General features: G+C 43.4%; 1 protein-coding gene across 2 annotated transcripts in view; it reads left to right on the forward strand.

Moving 5' to 3' along the window:
• Positions 1-15,995, forward strand: part of TNRC6B (trinucleotide repeat containing adaptor 6B) — a 192,461-nt gene that overhangs the window by 36,753 nt on the left and 139,713 nt on the right. For both annotated transcript variants that reach the window (XM_045290253.1, XM_045290265.1), the window contains exon 3: positions 1,882-1,949. In XM_045290253.1, coding sequence (XP_045146188.1) covers positions 1,882-1,949 — 68 coding nt within the window. The remainder of the gene's footprint in view (positions 1-1,881; positions 1,950-15,995) is intronic.

Here is a 15,995-nt window from a genome sequence, read left to right on the forward strand (position 1 = left end):
GGGCACCATCAGCTTTCTTCGCCACATTTGCTTATGCACACGTTTGTCTTCAGCAATCGTGTCGGGAAGGTGTGTATCATGGAATGCCAATTTAATAGGACGTGTTCTTGCATTGAGGGAGTACTTGAGTGGAGGTCCGATTGTGACTTGTTTTTTTCACCCGATATTGTTTTGTGAGTCATCAGATGGAGGTGTGTGGCTGTAGCGCACTCATTTTTGTACAGTTTTAGTATTCTCTTGTCTAAAAATGCCACAGTCTTATTTATCCACTCTATTGTTGATACATGTTTTTTTCTGGTTTTTTCTTCTTATACTGTTACAATAATATTTTTATACAGATGAACATGTTTCTCCAGGGTTTATTTCTAGTAGTACACATGTTCAGATGTTTCACGTAGCAGCAAACTCGTTTTCAAAGTACTTGTCCACTTTATCCTTCCACTTCACATGGATGAGAGTTCCTGTTGCTCTATAGCCTTGTCCACACTTGCTGTTGCCCAGCTTCCTAATATTCACCAACCTGACAGGAGATCGAAGAAGAATGGATGCATTCGGATGATGGGGTTGGTGAAGGTCAAACAAATTTTAGAAGTGAGGATGGCAAGACTTCATCTCGCTTACTTAGGACATGTCATCAGATGAGGCCAGCCTCTGGAGAAAGGACATCATGCCTGGTAAAGTGAGCGAAAAAGAGGAAGAAACTGAATGGGATGGCTTGATGGTGGCTGCAACAGTGAAGTCAAATATAACAATTGTGAGGATGGTGGAGGACCAGGCACTGTTTAATTTAGGGTCACTGCGAGTTGGAGCTGACTCAGCGGCACCGAGCAGCAGCACTCGGTGCGAAAGGAGTCTTTGTGTCACTGTGGTGAGACTTGACTAATAACAAATGTTGGCAAACCTCCCATTGGTTCTGCAGGAGAAAGGCTGGTGTAATCAGGTTCCATAATGCTTAAAAACCAAAACCAAGTCAATTCCAACTCATAGTGACCCTACAAGACAGAGCCCAACTGCTGTCGAGGGTTTTCAAGGCTGTTGGTCTTTAGGGAGACAGGCTCATCTTTAACCTACAGAGCACCACCAACCAGTCTTGCAGTTAACAGCCCAATGCTTAACCCACTGCACAACCTGAAAGAACCTTATGGGACACATGAGGTCACCAGGGGTGGAAAACTGAATTGGAGACGTCTAACAACAGCAACACGACCCAAGCGGACTGCCGTCAACTTGATTCTGACTCCTAGAGCCCCCATGTAGCATTTCTGAACCTCTAAGTATTCACAGAGGCAGGTAGCCTAATCGTTTCCCCAAGGAGAGGCTGGTGGGTGTGAATGCTGACCTGTGTGCAGGAGTCCAACGTGGTTTCAGTGCGTATTGTACTGGTTAACCTGAGATTCACAGGAGGGTGAGCACCTTTGCATATGCCTTAGAAACCATTTGCCCAGCTCTCAGCAGAACTCCTAGTCAGTGTGTGTGGACAATTTTTCTCTTAGGTTTCGTTTTCCCATTGACTTACAGGTGTTTTGATTTTTCTTATTCTCCTTTAGCATGATGGCTGCTAACCGTCTGTCACAGTCGTGTTTGTTGTTGGGCACTGTCATCGCGTCCTTGAGGACAACATAATGAGACACTGCTGGGTCCTGGGTCATCCTCACAATCCTTATATTTGAGTCAATCCACCTTGCGGATGGTCGCCGTTATAGGAGTTGCAAATCCATTTGCTTCCTCTCTTATTCTGCAAATCTAGTCACTCCAGATAGTCCCTAAACAACGACTGGCCTGGCCTCCTCTTGAAGGAACTCCAGTGTGAAGCGCCCGGTGGCTGTCCGTGCTTGGGATCGGTTGCAGCTGAGCGCTGACCTGTGCTGCTTGCCTTTGCAGGTGGAACAGGAGGATTTTGTAATGGAAGGGCATGGCAAGACTCCACCTCCTGGCGAAGAAAGCAAACAGTGAGTCAAGCTTTATTGACAGAGGGTTCTATTACAGGTTGTCTGCGGCGCTTTGGTTAAACATACCAAGTGCACATTTACCAGGGATGTGGTTGTTGGGGTGCTGAGGGGCCCACAACTTGCTTTGGTGGCTGTGATCTGGCCTTGCTTCCATGTGTAAGCTCCCCTAGCTGGAGGCACCGGAAAGTTGGCATTGCCATTTTTCACACTCGACTAATCAAACTTTATGTTACACTTTAGCCAAAGCTCTAAGGCTCAGGATGTTACAAATTGGACTTATTCAGTTTGGTTGATTTCCCAAAGAAGAAAGTATAAAATGGTTTATGCCCCTGTCTTGGCAAAGCCTTTCTGAAGTGAGCTGAATTCATAAGCTTGGCTCTCTGCATTCCAAGTGTGAATTTACTTGAATAGGACTTCCTGTAATTCTATTCCATTTAGTTATTTGTACCTCTAGTCTTTGTTGAAATAACAAATTGTTTCCCTAAAGCAGCGGTTCTCAACCTGCCCGTCCCGACTCCTTTGGGGATCAAACGACCCCTTCACAAGGGTCACCCTATTCATCACAGTAGCAAAATGACAGTGATGAAGTAGCAACGAAAATAATGTTACGGTTGAGGGGTCAGCACAACATGAGGAACTGTATTAAAGGGTCGTGGCATTAGGAAGGTTGAGAACTACTGCCCTAAAGGAATGAGAATGATAAATAATATAACCTGCCCGGCACTTTAAATAATTCTAGGTATCGCTCTTGACTTCTTGAAGGATGATTGGAATTTAAGACTGAAGTTGGTAGCTTTGGGGTGGCAGGGAGTTTTCCTCCCTCTGCCATGGAATTTGAAAAACGGTGTTGTAGTGCAGACTGGTTTATCCTACGTCCTTTTAAAGGAAAACCTGCTCGGGCTGATTTAAAGCAGTTGACACAACCACTGCTTTCTCTTCTGCAGTGGTCTGTTAGGCTGAGTGGGGCTGTGATTCATGGCATTTACTGACCCTGGGAAGAGGGACTCCTTTTCCTCCTCATTGTTTTGTCTTCTCTCCCTTCTGAAACGTAGCTTAGATTGGGTCTGTCTTCTGAAAATGATGGCTCCGAGACCCTTAGGAATGAACTGCACAGAATGGTCCAGGCCTCCACGAGGCCAGCTTCGTTAAAGAGAAGGGTGTGTCTTGTATTTGTTGTGAATGGAAACCAGGATATTTTCACAGCTGGTTTAATTTGCTGACCAGGCAGTTTTAAAAATAGCTTACAATATAACTCCAAGTGTTTGCTGTATTCTGTTGAACGCTCTAGCCTGGACCACATGGCCTGACAGAGTTCATTCATTTCCTGCAAAGGCCCCTGCCTGACAGCCAGCCCCAGTGCAATGCTGGGAGAAGCACCTTAGGGACATTGGCCTGCCTCCTGCCTGCTTCTGGCTCCCCCCACCCAAACTCTGACCCGAGGCCTGGTGAGAAAAACCCTCCAGCTCCCATTTGCCCGGGGCCTTTTGTGCCTGAGGTTCCCGGCTTGAGGCACGGTCCACTTATTGTTATTTCCGCTTGTGTTGTGGCCACTTTGCTCAGGACCGGCCTGGGAACATGTCCACTGGACTGCCTCTTGAAACAGCCATCAAGATTTGAACCTGGACCTTTCTTTATTTTGTCACGGTCTTGAACCCATATCCTTTGCCAGCCTTGGGAGTTATGTTCCTGAAAAGTGCCTTGGTTAACAAAACTGAACTTGTCAAGATCAAAGTCTCAGGGAGACAAGAGAGTTGCGGGGGAGGGACAATGGAAATGGCTTGAAGCCTGTTTTTAAAACTGAGCTGCAACTACAGGGTATCCGTTTCCCACACAAACCAGTATTTATCTTTACAAGCGGGCCCTCCTAGGTAACCCCAACCCTGACTCATCTTCTTCGGGTGCTCAGGGAACCTTGCTGGGGCGGATTCTCCTACCAGTTTTGCATTAGATACACTGACCTGCGTTAGTGTTAACTCTAAAGGGCGCTTGTGTCACAGCCTCACCACCAGCAAGTCTCACACTTGTCACAGGTTAGTTCCAGGATTTGTTGTTGTTGCTGCTGAGCCTGCTGTGCTATCAGATATTGAAGTAAAACCACAGACCTCTCTCTTTTCACGTGGCATCCACTCCCCATAGACCTGCCCACCCCTTCTGATGCCCTGCCCTTCTGTGTGCCACAGCAGCAGGCAAACGAGGGGTCTTTCCCCTCCCACTTCCCTCGAAGAAGTGTGCTGGCAGAGGATTTTCCCTGTACTACTCTGTAAACACAATTGCATCCCGGATCACGGGATCTAGGAGCTGAACCCTCCCGGCTGGGATCCCGGAAGTGGCAAATGACTGAGTGACTGATGAAATTCCCATTCATTCCTTTATGTTTTTAATTTTAAAAGTAATACATGCTGCTTATAAGACAATCAGACAGTAAACATGACTAAGAATGTGAGACTGCTCTTTTCTCTTTCCCTCCTCCTCCTCCTCCTCCTCACCTTCCTAAACATCTTCTGTTTATTGTAAATCAATGACAGTGTAGATCCTCCCTCACCCCCACAGTTGGTTTTTAGATATGGAGCTGTTTGGTTCGGAGTCTGTGTTTTGCCTTCCAACAGAGCAAGGTGAATCAGTGTTGGGTGGGCGGCCCCATCTCCCCATACCTTTGACTGACATGAAATAGTTCACCTTTCACTGTTGCCCCTCTGAAACCGTACTGGTTGGATATGCACGTTTCTGCTCACTGATGACAGAGGGTCTGGGTTAGTTTCCTGGCTGTTTCTTTCTCTTAGTGAAGGCAAGAATAGTTGGTCAAAGTGGCCATCTCAGTTTACATACTTCTGTTAGGCTTCCATTGGATTGCTTGTTTTTATGCCTTTGTAGGAGCCTTTTATATATTGCAGACACCAACCTTTTTCTATTGGGAAAATTCTTGCCGTCCTTATCTTCTAACATTTATGTATTGTTTACGCTAATAAACCTCTTAAGGTTTTATGGTGTGCGGTGGTTTGCAGTCTTTATTGCCTTGCATTTGTGATTGCTTTGAGAAGCCTTCCTTATCCTAATGGGTTGAAGTAACCTTAGTTTTTCGGTTTTATAGTTTGTACTGTGACCTGTAATTGAACTGCTGCTTATTTTTGTGTATGGTGTGAGGCAGGGATCTAACGGAATGTTTTTCTAAATGGACTTCCAAACTGTAAAGGATTACAGCCTAGGAGCAGTTCTACCCTGTCCTCTGAGTCGGAATTAGCTCGATGGCAGTGGGTTTGGTTTTTGATTTTTATAGCTTTAAACCAAGATGCTGGATGGCACAGTGGTTCAGCGCTTGGCTGCCTAATGAAAGGCTGGAGGTTTGAACTTACTCAGGAGCTCTGCTAGAGAATGACCTGGAGATCTGGTTCTATAAAGATTAAAGCCTAGATTAAAAAAAGAAAGAAACTTGGTTATTGATTAAGCAGATAAGTAAAAAAAAAACAAGATTAAAGCGTAGACCAGGTGTCGGCAAACTTTTGAGAAGGAAGAGCCAATCCTGTCCCTAGCAACAATCTACATGTTATTTGAGAGCCATACATATATTTTACATACAAATGAAATCACCATCATCTGAGTAATAGCCTTTATATTTTTTCAATTTTCCTTCAATGCCGCATGCACGTACCAAAAGAGCCACAAATTTCCTGACCTCTGGCCTAGACAACCCTATGGGGGAGTTTGACTATGTCATATGTAGCCACTCTGAGTAGAACAGCATAACTTTAAGAACTTAGAGATATGTATATAGTTTCGATGGTACTGCTTTTCAGTGGCTTTTATGTGCTATTAGGATATTGAGTATAGTCATTTTTTTCGGAGGTTATTCACTTTTAGAGCTGCTGTAGCAAACCAGACAAGCTGAGTTTATTGCCTATAATTCCCAAGCTGAATCCGTTGCTGTGGCGGCACTTCTGACTCAGACCCTTGTAGGGCAGAGTAGAACCATAGGGCGTCCAAGGCTATTAGATATGGACAGAGGCAGAGTGCTACCTTTTCTTCCCAACAACCTCTCGGCCGGCAGCTGAGTGCTTAACCACTGCACCACCAGAGCTCCTCCTGTATAATTACTGTCAGAAAAGTTCATGGCTTTTATCAAAGGATGTGTGTCTAGCAGGGGTGAATATCACTGTAATGCCTGAGCAGGTACAGGCATATGCTTCTCACAGATTGTGTGCGATCCGACTTCCTGGAAGTTCATTTCCGATCAAATGATTCTGCTCGGGCTCACTTTCGGTTTGGTTTGGTTTATGACACAAGGAAGAGTTTGGATCAGCGGTTCTCCACCTTCCTCATGCCGCCACCCTTTCATATAGTTCCTCACGTGGTGGTGACCCCCCAACCATCACATTATTTTCGTTCCTACTTCATCACTGTCATTTTGCTACTGTTATGAATTGAGTGACCCCTGTGCAAGGGTTGTTGGTCCCCCAAAGGGGTCATGACCCACAGGTTGAGAACCGCTGGTTTAGATGTTTGTGGCAAGATCATTTGTTATAAATGATTTTAAAGCTAAATATTAGTTTGGGGTGTGGTGTTGAGTTTGGTCCCTTCTTTATTCTTTAAGAGATGTACATAACTTAGAACCCAGTCTGAACTTTATACTGCCATGCCACAGTGAACTCACATTCCTATGTAAGGCCTGTAGTGTCTTAGTAAAGTTTTGTTGACTGAATTTTCTTAATGCTTCTGGCTCATTTTATGAATGGTGATCATTACAAACAAAACCACATTTTATAGGTAGTATCTGCTTTGGAGAGTGCCTGGCTGTGTGCAGTGGTCTAAGAGCTGGGCTGTGCTGACCCCTCTACTGGAGGAAGATGGGCCTCTCTTCTCCCTTAAGAATTTGTAGGCTCAGAAACCCACGAGGGTCCTTCTCCTCTGTCCTAGAGAGTCGCTAAGAATCGGAAGCGACTTGATAGCAGCGAGGTGTTTTGGTTTTTCTTCTTCTTCATTTGGGTGGCACACGTGGTTAAATGTTCCACTACTAGCTCGAAGGTTGGTGATTCTAACACCCCCAGAGGTGACTTCTTGGAAGATAGTCTTGAAGCTCGGCATCCAAGGGCCTGACAGAGCCTTCTGCTCCGACACCTGGGGGCTGCCCTGAGCTGCAGTCAGTTCCCTGGCAACTCAGAACAGCAACAGACCCTTTTGAGGGCGTGCTGATAGGATGAAGGCTGTCTTTTCTTAGGTGTCCATAACTCTACTCCCGCAGAGTGCCATTGTTTGCTGTCACTCTCTAAGGAGGAGCTGTGCCAAGCTTGCCTGGGAGACCAATAGGGAAACCCCAGGGTTGCACAATTTTAAGTTGATGATTCCAAAGCGAGAATATAAATTAGCGAGTCAGCGCAGCTCGCCAGACCAGTGCAGTAGAAAATGGCCTTAGTGCTTGAGGGTGCTACTTTTTAAATGTCTTCACTCTGACGTCTTGATTAAATTCTCTTCCTACTAATTACATTCTTCCCAACCTAAATGTCTAGTTTATAAAATGCCCTTTTGCTTTTCTGAATTATTAATTAAAATAAAAATACAGACCTTTCTTAAGTTTTCTAACAGCTTGCCCTAACTTTTAAAAAATTTCTGTCGCTGCTCCTACTCATTATATCGCCTTCAGATTCTCTTTATCACTCACTACAACCTTCAAAGGTTTCGTTTCCCCATATCTCTCCATTGAGGGTCTCTTTTACTAAGATAGTCCCTGTCCCCCATTTGGCCAGCAATTGAACACAAACCTCTTGGTGCATTGTGTGTTGGCTTTAAAACCATGAGCAGCTACATGACCACTCCTAAATAGAGAAAAACTGAAAATATTTCCAAATTGCTTATTTTATATTTAACCTCAAAGCACAAAATTTGGGAGACTGCTTGTGTATAATCACACACCTCATGGGATTTGGCTCATGGGAGGAAAAAGAAGAGTCTAGGAAAAGCCCTGGTGGCATAGCTCTTATGTGTTGAACTGCCACCCGAAAGGTCGGCAGTTCAAAACCACTAGCAGCTCCTAGGGAAAAAGATGGGTCTTTCTTCTCCTGTAAACAGTTACAGTCTTGGAAACTCAAAGAGGCATTTCTACCCTGCCCTATATGGTCGATATGAGTCAATAACTTGTTGTTTTTTAAGGGAAGGCAGAAGAAATGCACTGTGTGGCTAATTGTTTTATGCACAACGGCCTCCTTTGTTATGAGACAAGAAGAACTGGTTAGCGCCCAACAATTATTATTGAATTTTTTGGTAAAATATGCCATAGAAATATCCTGGCCAAAAGAGGAGAAACACAGAACCAAATATCAAGTGCTCATGAAATTTCGAAGTCTGGAACTGTGGAGGCTAGATGAAACCTTGATACTGTTGCCCTGAGATAATCATCGTTAAACTTTAAACCAAAAATGTGCCCTGAAATATTTTTAAAATCAAACAGTAGTTCAGCTTAACTCATAAAGAATGTGTCCCTTAAGCCCTATGTTCTTATAAGACTATCTCCATGGGATCCAACTGAGAATAGCAACTCTGCAGATTGGAAAGGAAATGTAGGGGATAGAGTTTATGTCATGAGAGAAGAACCATTTGGGAAAGGAGGGTGAGAAGGGCTGTATACCTCAAGAACTGTAATTAATGTCATCAAATTGTCCGTGTGGAAAACATTGAGTTGGTGTATGTTGTGTCACAACAAGAAAGAAATAACAAAAAAATAGAAAATGAAAACATAGGCTTTGGGAGTTGGTGATTTCAAATTGTGGGCACCGTGTAGCAGAATCGAACTGGCCCACAGAATCTTCTAGACCATTAATCTTTTCAAGACAGGTCGTCATACTTTCTCCCACAGAGCTGCTGGGGGGGATTTCAGACCACCAGCCTTTATGCTAGCACCTAAGTGCTTAACCATTTGCACCACCAAGACGCCTGGGAAATCTGTAGGGTTTTTTCCCCAGGGGAGGTGGTTTTTGCTTTGTTTTGTGTATTCTGCCACATTTATTTTGAGCAATTACAATATTAACAGGTTGAGATGAACTTATCGTGTACCAAAGTGAACTCTCCATAAACTCAATTATTCTTCCTCAGCAATAAGCTAGATTTCAGAAGACTAGTTCGCCTTTTTAATCTTTCCAGCCTGCATTTGGGAGAAAGGAAATACATTTTATTTTCAAGTTGATTAATAGTCTGAAAATGTCACAAAGAGGTTCAGTAGATGATAGTTTATGCTCATTAAATTTTGCTGCTGGGAATTTTAGTAAAACCATAAGTACTTTGTACTAGATCTTTGGGAAACATTCAGTTACTAATAAATTTTCTAGTTTTCATTGAACTTACTTTAAACCACCACAACAAAAAGAAGCTAGGTCTCTGGCAATGCCTTTCCCCCCCAAATGCCTCAGAATCATAATAAATATTTTCTGGATTGTTTTCTGAGGTTTTTTTTTTTTTAATGCCTGGCCCAGAATTAATTACTGTGAGAGTAACTTCAAGAGATGTGCATTTCACAATTGGAAATGATGGCAAACTATATGGGTTGCTATTACTTATAGGTGAAGACAGCCCTTGGAAAATTGTAGTTAATTTAATATGTGTTTTAATAAATTTTCCTTATGGAAAAATAATATGCCTTTATGGGAACTTATTACTTAACAAGCAAGATGTATTTATTTTGTTCCTTGAAATTGGTATCGGAGGGCTCTTTTGGTGTTGCCATGTTATCATGTGGTTATAAACGACTTCCCAAATCCTTTGTTGTTGTTACATACTGTTGAGTCCATTCTGACCCCTACTGACCCCGTGTACAGCAGAGCCCAGCACTGCCCAGTCCTTCACCCCTCACAGTCATTGCTGCCGGGCCCCTCTCACTGAGTCGGTCCATCTCACTGAGAGTCTTCCTGTCTTTAGAAGACCCTCCACTTCACAAGGACCAGCACGATGCCCTTCCTTCTCCAGGGTAACGTGTCCAAAGTGCCTGAGGTGGGATCTCCTGATCCTTCTCCAAACTGTCAAACTCACTGTCATTGTGTCAGTTCCAACTCCCAGTGGCCCCACGGGGCAGAGCCGAGCCGCCCCTGTGGGTTTCTCAGGCTGGAACTCTTTATGGGAGTAGAAAGCCTTATCTTTCTCCCTAGGAGTGGCTAGTTTTAAACTGCTGACCTTGCATTTAGCAGCCCAATTTGTAATGAGGCCTCATTCTCAAAATTCTTAGCAATATGTAAGAATAATTATAGAAATGCATGTTCAAACCGGTTGCCATCAAGTTGATTCAGACTCTGGTGACCCAGTTTGTGTCTCCCAGCGGTTTCCTTGGCTGCATGCAATCTCCACAGAAATGTCCCCGACCTTTTCTTCAGTGGAACCTCAGGATGGGTTTGAACCATCAACTTTTAGGTTAGCATTTAATCAGAAGTCGCTTGCACCACCCATGCTCAACTTCAGCACTATCCAGGAGGGTTAGGAAGAGAAGCCCATTTTCATTTTTCTCAGATTCCATGCCCACTAGTGGGCATGTTCCACTGGGGTTCCTTGCCCACTGGGAATCTTTGTGAACCAAGACAGTAGGGACTGAAATAGCAGGAAGTGTAGTAAGAACAAAAGTGGGATGATGTGGTGGTGGTAGGCAGTGAAGAACTGTTACAGCTTTATGCTAGATGGTCCTCTCTAGAAGGAAGAGATTTATGTCAACTTGGTCATAGGTTAGAAAAGTGCATAGTAAGAGTCAGTAATGAGTGAATGAAGACCACGAGACAAAGCTTGAATGAATAATTTATCAGAAAATCAACTTCCTCTGTAATTTTTCACTCAAACCACAATTTAAAAGTTAAAGAAAAAAGGAGGCTATAGCTACCTATAAAATGAAAGAGTTAAAAGCCATAAGGCAAATGGTTCGCTCAAGTTTCAGGGTAGTGGTTACTTCTAGAGGGATATGCAAATATACTAAACACTTATCTACCTCCAAAAAATGCTGCAGAATATTAACACAGGAAAAGCTGGGAGGAAGGCAGGGCAGAGTGATGGATGAATGAATCTGTCAGTAAAATCTCATTGACTGTTGCAGTTCTTGTTGTACACCCCCACTTGGAAACTCTGAGATGGGAATATAATAAATCTTAACGCCTGAGTACTGGATTTGTTAGCGGCAGATCAGTGAGACAGCCACTTGTCAAGTTGGCCTTGTATTCCAGTGTTTTCTGAATGTGTTCCAACAGACCCGATTCTACCCAATCTCTTTAAATGTCCTGACCTGAATGCCAGTTCATTGGTAGGTATTGTTTATTTTGTAGAAAGTACCTTTCTATCCCAGACTGAATTTTCTATTTGCTCTAAGAACCTCCGTCATCCTTTAACTTAAAAGCCAAAAACCCAAACCTGTTGCCCTTGAGACAATTCCAACACAGAGCAACCCTCTAGGACAGAGTGGAATTGCCCCATAGGGTTTCCCAAGCTGTCATCTCTAAGGAAGCTAACTGCCGCAACCGCATCTTTGTCTCCCAGAGCGGCTGTGGGGTCAAGCCCAGGACCTTTCCAAGGCACAACCACCAGGCCATCACAGTCCATGTGCATACCTGGTACCCTTCCCTCTTAAAGGTAAAGACCTTCCTAACTGGAAGGTAACCAGGTTTTGGGGGATGGGGAAGAGAAGAGGGGAGGGAATATTCCTTAAGAAAAGAAAATTGGGGAGGGGGGCAGATAAGAAAATTGATTTGGAATACAAAATTTGGTACAAAGGTAAATATTTATTTACAACGAGGAAAAAAATCATAAAAGTTGAAGCAAATGCCACAAAATTCAGGAAAAAAATAGCAGATCACCTGTATCAATCCTCTGCTCACATCTCACTCAGAGAGACGTGCTTTTTCCCTACATCTGTTGGCTGCATACTCTGGTTGACTGAAAGCAGATAGAGAAAGCAGTGGTTCCTCTCGCATGCTTGACCAGGTATAGTTTCTATTACTGATAGATTAACAGCATTCCTTTCAGCCTCACCATTTGTGATCGGGGACATCAATAGATATTTTGAGATTCTTGTCAGTTGTCGGGAAACTTCTGTTAAGTGTCATTTCTCATCTTATATGAACTAGAAGATTGCCTGGCATTTCGTGTTGCTTGTGATGGGCAGATGTGAACTAAGTCTTTGAGGTGACACATTTACATATGGTCACTCCAGCCCTCGACACTGCTACGCAAGCTCTTTGTGGACAGAGTTGGTTAACACTGATTCAAGCATTCATGGAGTGGATGGAGAGCCACAGGCACATACCCCATTAGACTGAAATGAAACGTGTCTCCACACCTGTGCCTCCCTCACTCATGGAGGTTAGGTGCCCTCCACTTGATTTCCACTCATAGTGACCCCGCCGTGACAGAGTAGGACGACCCTACAAAGGGTTTTCTAGACTGTCCCCTGGTGGCACAGAGGTTATGCATTTAGCTACTAACAGAAAGATGTGTGGTTTGAACCCACCAGCCACTGACTTTATGATTAGTAGCCAAGCATTTAAACTGTTGTATCACTTGGGCACCATAGGAGGTCCCCAAAATTCCAGTAACCCCTCTTAACACCACTGCCACAAAGGGAACCCGGATGCGCAGAGTTGGAATGGAAAGAAACTGTGGTCTGAACCGATTATGATGACATGCTCTTGGTTATTAAAATGTTATGAAACGGAGGGGCCATTTGGACACATTCTTGGGGCCCCTGCTCGGGCTTTGGGAGAACTCCATGGGGCTGAGAGGCCCTGCTGATGACGGTCCGTGGCTCTGTGGTGAAGCCATGTCTGCTTTGATCATTTTGACCCAGCCCTTCCTTGAGGCCCATCTCCACCAAACTGTCAGGTCTGTCTCCATTTTTCAATTCCTGTCTCTTGTCTCTCCTACAGTGGAACAGATAGTTCACCGTTTGTCTTAGCCTAGCTTGTATCCCTATCTTGTGTATATGTGTGATCTCCCAAGTTTAAGATTTTAGTACTGCTTTCTTTGATGCCCTATAAGTTCCTAAATATTAATTCACTCATTCAGTCTTTGCTTACTCGCTTGTTCACTCATTCAGCAAGCACCAATTAAGTCCCTTCCAAGTGCTAGACTCCAAAGTAAAAGCCACATACCTGGGCCTTAAGAATCTCATAGTTTGGAGGGGTCGGTGCCAAGTGAACCAGTATCAATAAGAGGGATGGAGGTGCTACCAGAGGCTGTTGACCCAGCGTGTCACAGCTCCCAGAGGAAAGCTGCTTCCAAATGTAGTTTTGATTTTTGAGGTTTAGACCTAAAAAATTAGAGGGTTTTGTTCTGTTTTGAATATTCCCTACAAGGTTGGCCGGCATTCTAAATTCTAAGTGTAGGCAGAGTATAAATGCTAACATTCTCATTTCCAAGTGTAATTTTACCAAAGATGATTGGATTTAAGTGGCATCGGAGATTTCCATGTCATTCTGGCAACCGCTTCCCACTTTCTGACTTTGTTGGGGCTTAGAACACTGGAAACACTTACCTCTTACATTGATAGATGTTTCTTGTCAGCCTGCCTTGTCGCCATGGTTTGGTGATACTGAAGCAGGGAAGATTTAGAAAGCCTTCTCGTGTCTCATGTTTACTACATGACTAACAACACCTCCTCCTCTTGCAAGATGCAGTTCAAAACCTTCCTTCTCTGTGAAATCTTTTCTGAATTTCCCAGCAGCGATTTCTTTGTGTTTCCATCTTGTCACCATGTAATATCTCTATTTGTACATCTATTATGGCAGTTGACATGTTGTAATTATTGGTTTGCATACCTCTCTGTTGAGGTGTTAATAGTCTATTGATTGATTGATTGATTGATTGAATCTCTTGGGCCTGCATCTTGCACAGCAACTAATTGTGTTGTTGTTGTTAAACGCCATTGAATTGCTTCTGACTCATAGAGACCCTAGATGCAACAAAGGGAATCACCAGTCCTGTGCCATCCTCACATCCTCGCTGTGTTTGAACACATTGTTGCAAACACAGTTTCAATCTATTTCCTGAGAATAATTTTCTTTTCTGCTGACCCTCTTACTTTACTAAAGCATGCTGTCCTTCTCCAGAGATTGGTACCTCCGGACAACATATCCAGAGTACATCAGATGAAATCTCACCATTGCTTCTAAGGAGCATTCTGGATGTACTTCGTCCAAGACAGGTCTGTTTGTTCTTCTGGCAGTCCATGGTATATATTAGCAGCTGAAACTTAGACAGAGGACAGTTGTGGAACAGATCATCAATTCCTCAGGTGCAAGTTCAAGTTGAAGTTGAAAAAAAAAAATTGAAACAATTTCATGGGAACCAAAATAAAACCTTGAGTCTGTCCCACCTGAATTTTGAGAGCATCTCAAGAACAGATTTGACACATTGAGCACTATTGACAGAAGACCGGATGAACTCTAGGATGACATCAAGGTTAGGATATATGAAGAAAGCAAAAAGGTCATTTTGATAGCTAGGTTATCTGTGAACTTGGCTGAGCCAGGGTCTCAATAGTTTGTCAGTAATGCTCCATGATTTGATCTAATGCAATGTAATCAACTCCATGATGAGATCTAACAAAATGTAATCAACTCTGTGAACAGTCAGCAGCTATGGTGGAGTAAAGTCCCCGTACATCAGGTCACAGCTTTGGTACAATTGGTTGAGGGACTCCTCGGGGTATGGTTTACTCCTTTCTAAGCAGAGTCTGGGGGGAAGCTTGTCATTGTTGTTGGATCTGGATCCTGCATCTAGTTTTTCGACCTCCTGCCAAATTGCTTGCCCATTCCAGAGCCTTCAGTGGACAGACGGCCTTGGATTAATATGACTTTGCATCCACCAGCCTGTGGTTTGTCAGCCTCACAGATACCTGAGTCAGGAGAAGCCTGTAGATAAATCTGACCCACAGACTTGAACTAGACTGGATCTATCCACTTCTACAACTGTGTGAGCCATTTCTCGATAGAAATTTCTTTCTCTACACAGACACATATAAATGTCACTACTTTTGCTTCTCTTAGAGAATCCAGACTAACATAGTCATTAAAAAGACAAGAAAGAAAGAAAGAAAGAATGAAAGAAAGAAAGAAAGAAAGAAAGAAAGAAAGAAGGAAGGAAGGAAGGAAGGAAGGAAGAAAGAAAGCAGACCAAAATGGATGTCAGAAGAAATGACTAAGTTAAAGAAATGAACAGAAAATTTCAAAGGACAGCTTGAGAAGACAAAATTTTATAATGAAGCATGTAAAGACCAGGATTTAGTAAGCTGTAAAGGAAGAACACACTCAGCATATATCAAGATAAACAAATGGAAAGAAAAATTGAAATATTGAAGGACTTGAGTTGAAATATTGAAGGACTTTATGAGCAAAATATTGAAGGATGCAGCAAGCATTAAAAGATGATGGAGAGAATGCAGAGTCACTGTGTCACAACGCACCGGTGACATTCAGCCATTTCAAGAAGTAACGTATGATCAAGAACCATGGTACTGACGACCAAGCTTCACGGGAGGTAGTAGCAGAAAGCAAGGCTGTAGGAATTGACAGAATACCACTTGAACTGTTTCAATAAATTGAACGACTAGTAGCACCTGCTTGGCTATGCCAAGAAGTCTGGAAGACAACCACTTTAATCAACTAACTGGAAATGATCCTTGTTTGTGTTCATTCCAAAGAAAGGTGACCCAACACATTTTCGGAATTATAGAACAGTACCATTGAGATCTCATGCAAGTAAAATTCTGCTGAAGATGACAGTGGTTGCAGCAGTACACTGACAGGGAGCTGCCAGAAGTTCAGGCCTGATGCAGAAGAGGACGTGGAACAAGGGATATCATTGCTGATGTCAGATGGACCTTGGCTGAAAGTAGAGAATACCAGAAAGATGTTTGCTTGTGTTTTATTGACTATGCCAAGGCATTTGACTGTGTAGAGCATCATAAACTAAGATAGCATTAAGAAGAATGAGAATTCCAGAATACAGTGAACCCTCGCCACTTCGCACTTCGCCACTTCGCGCTTCGACTTCCGCGGCTTCACTCTATCACGGTTTTTGCGTAACAGCGCATGCTCTGTC

The sequence above is a fragment of the Echinops telfairi genome, unplaced genomic scaffold (genome assembly GCF_000313985.2).
Source record: "Echinops telfairi isolate 266 unplaced genomic scaffold, ASM31398v2 ScPeMD7_2;HRSCAF=8, whole genome shotgun sequence".
NCBI classification, from domain to species: Eukaryota; Metazoa; Chordata; class Mammalia; order Afrosoricida; family Tenrecidae; genus Echinops; species Echinops telfairi.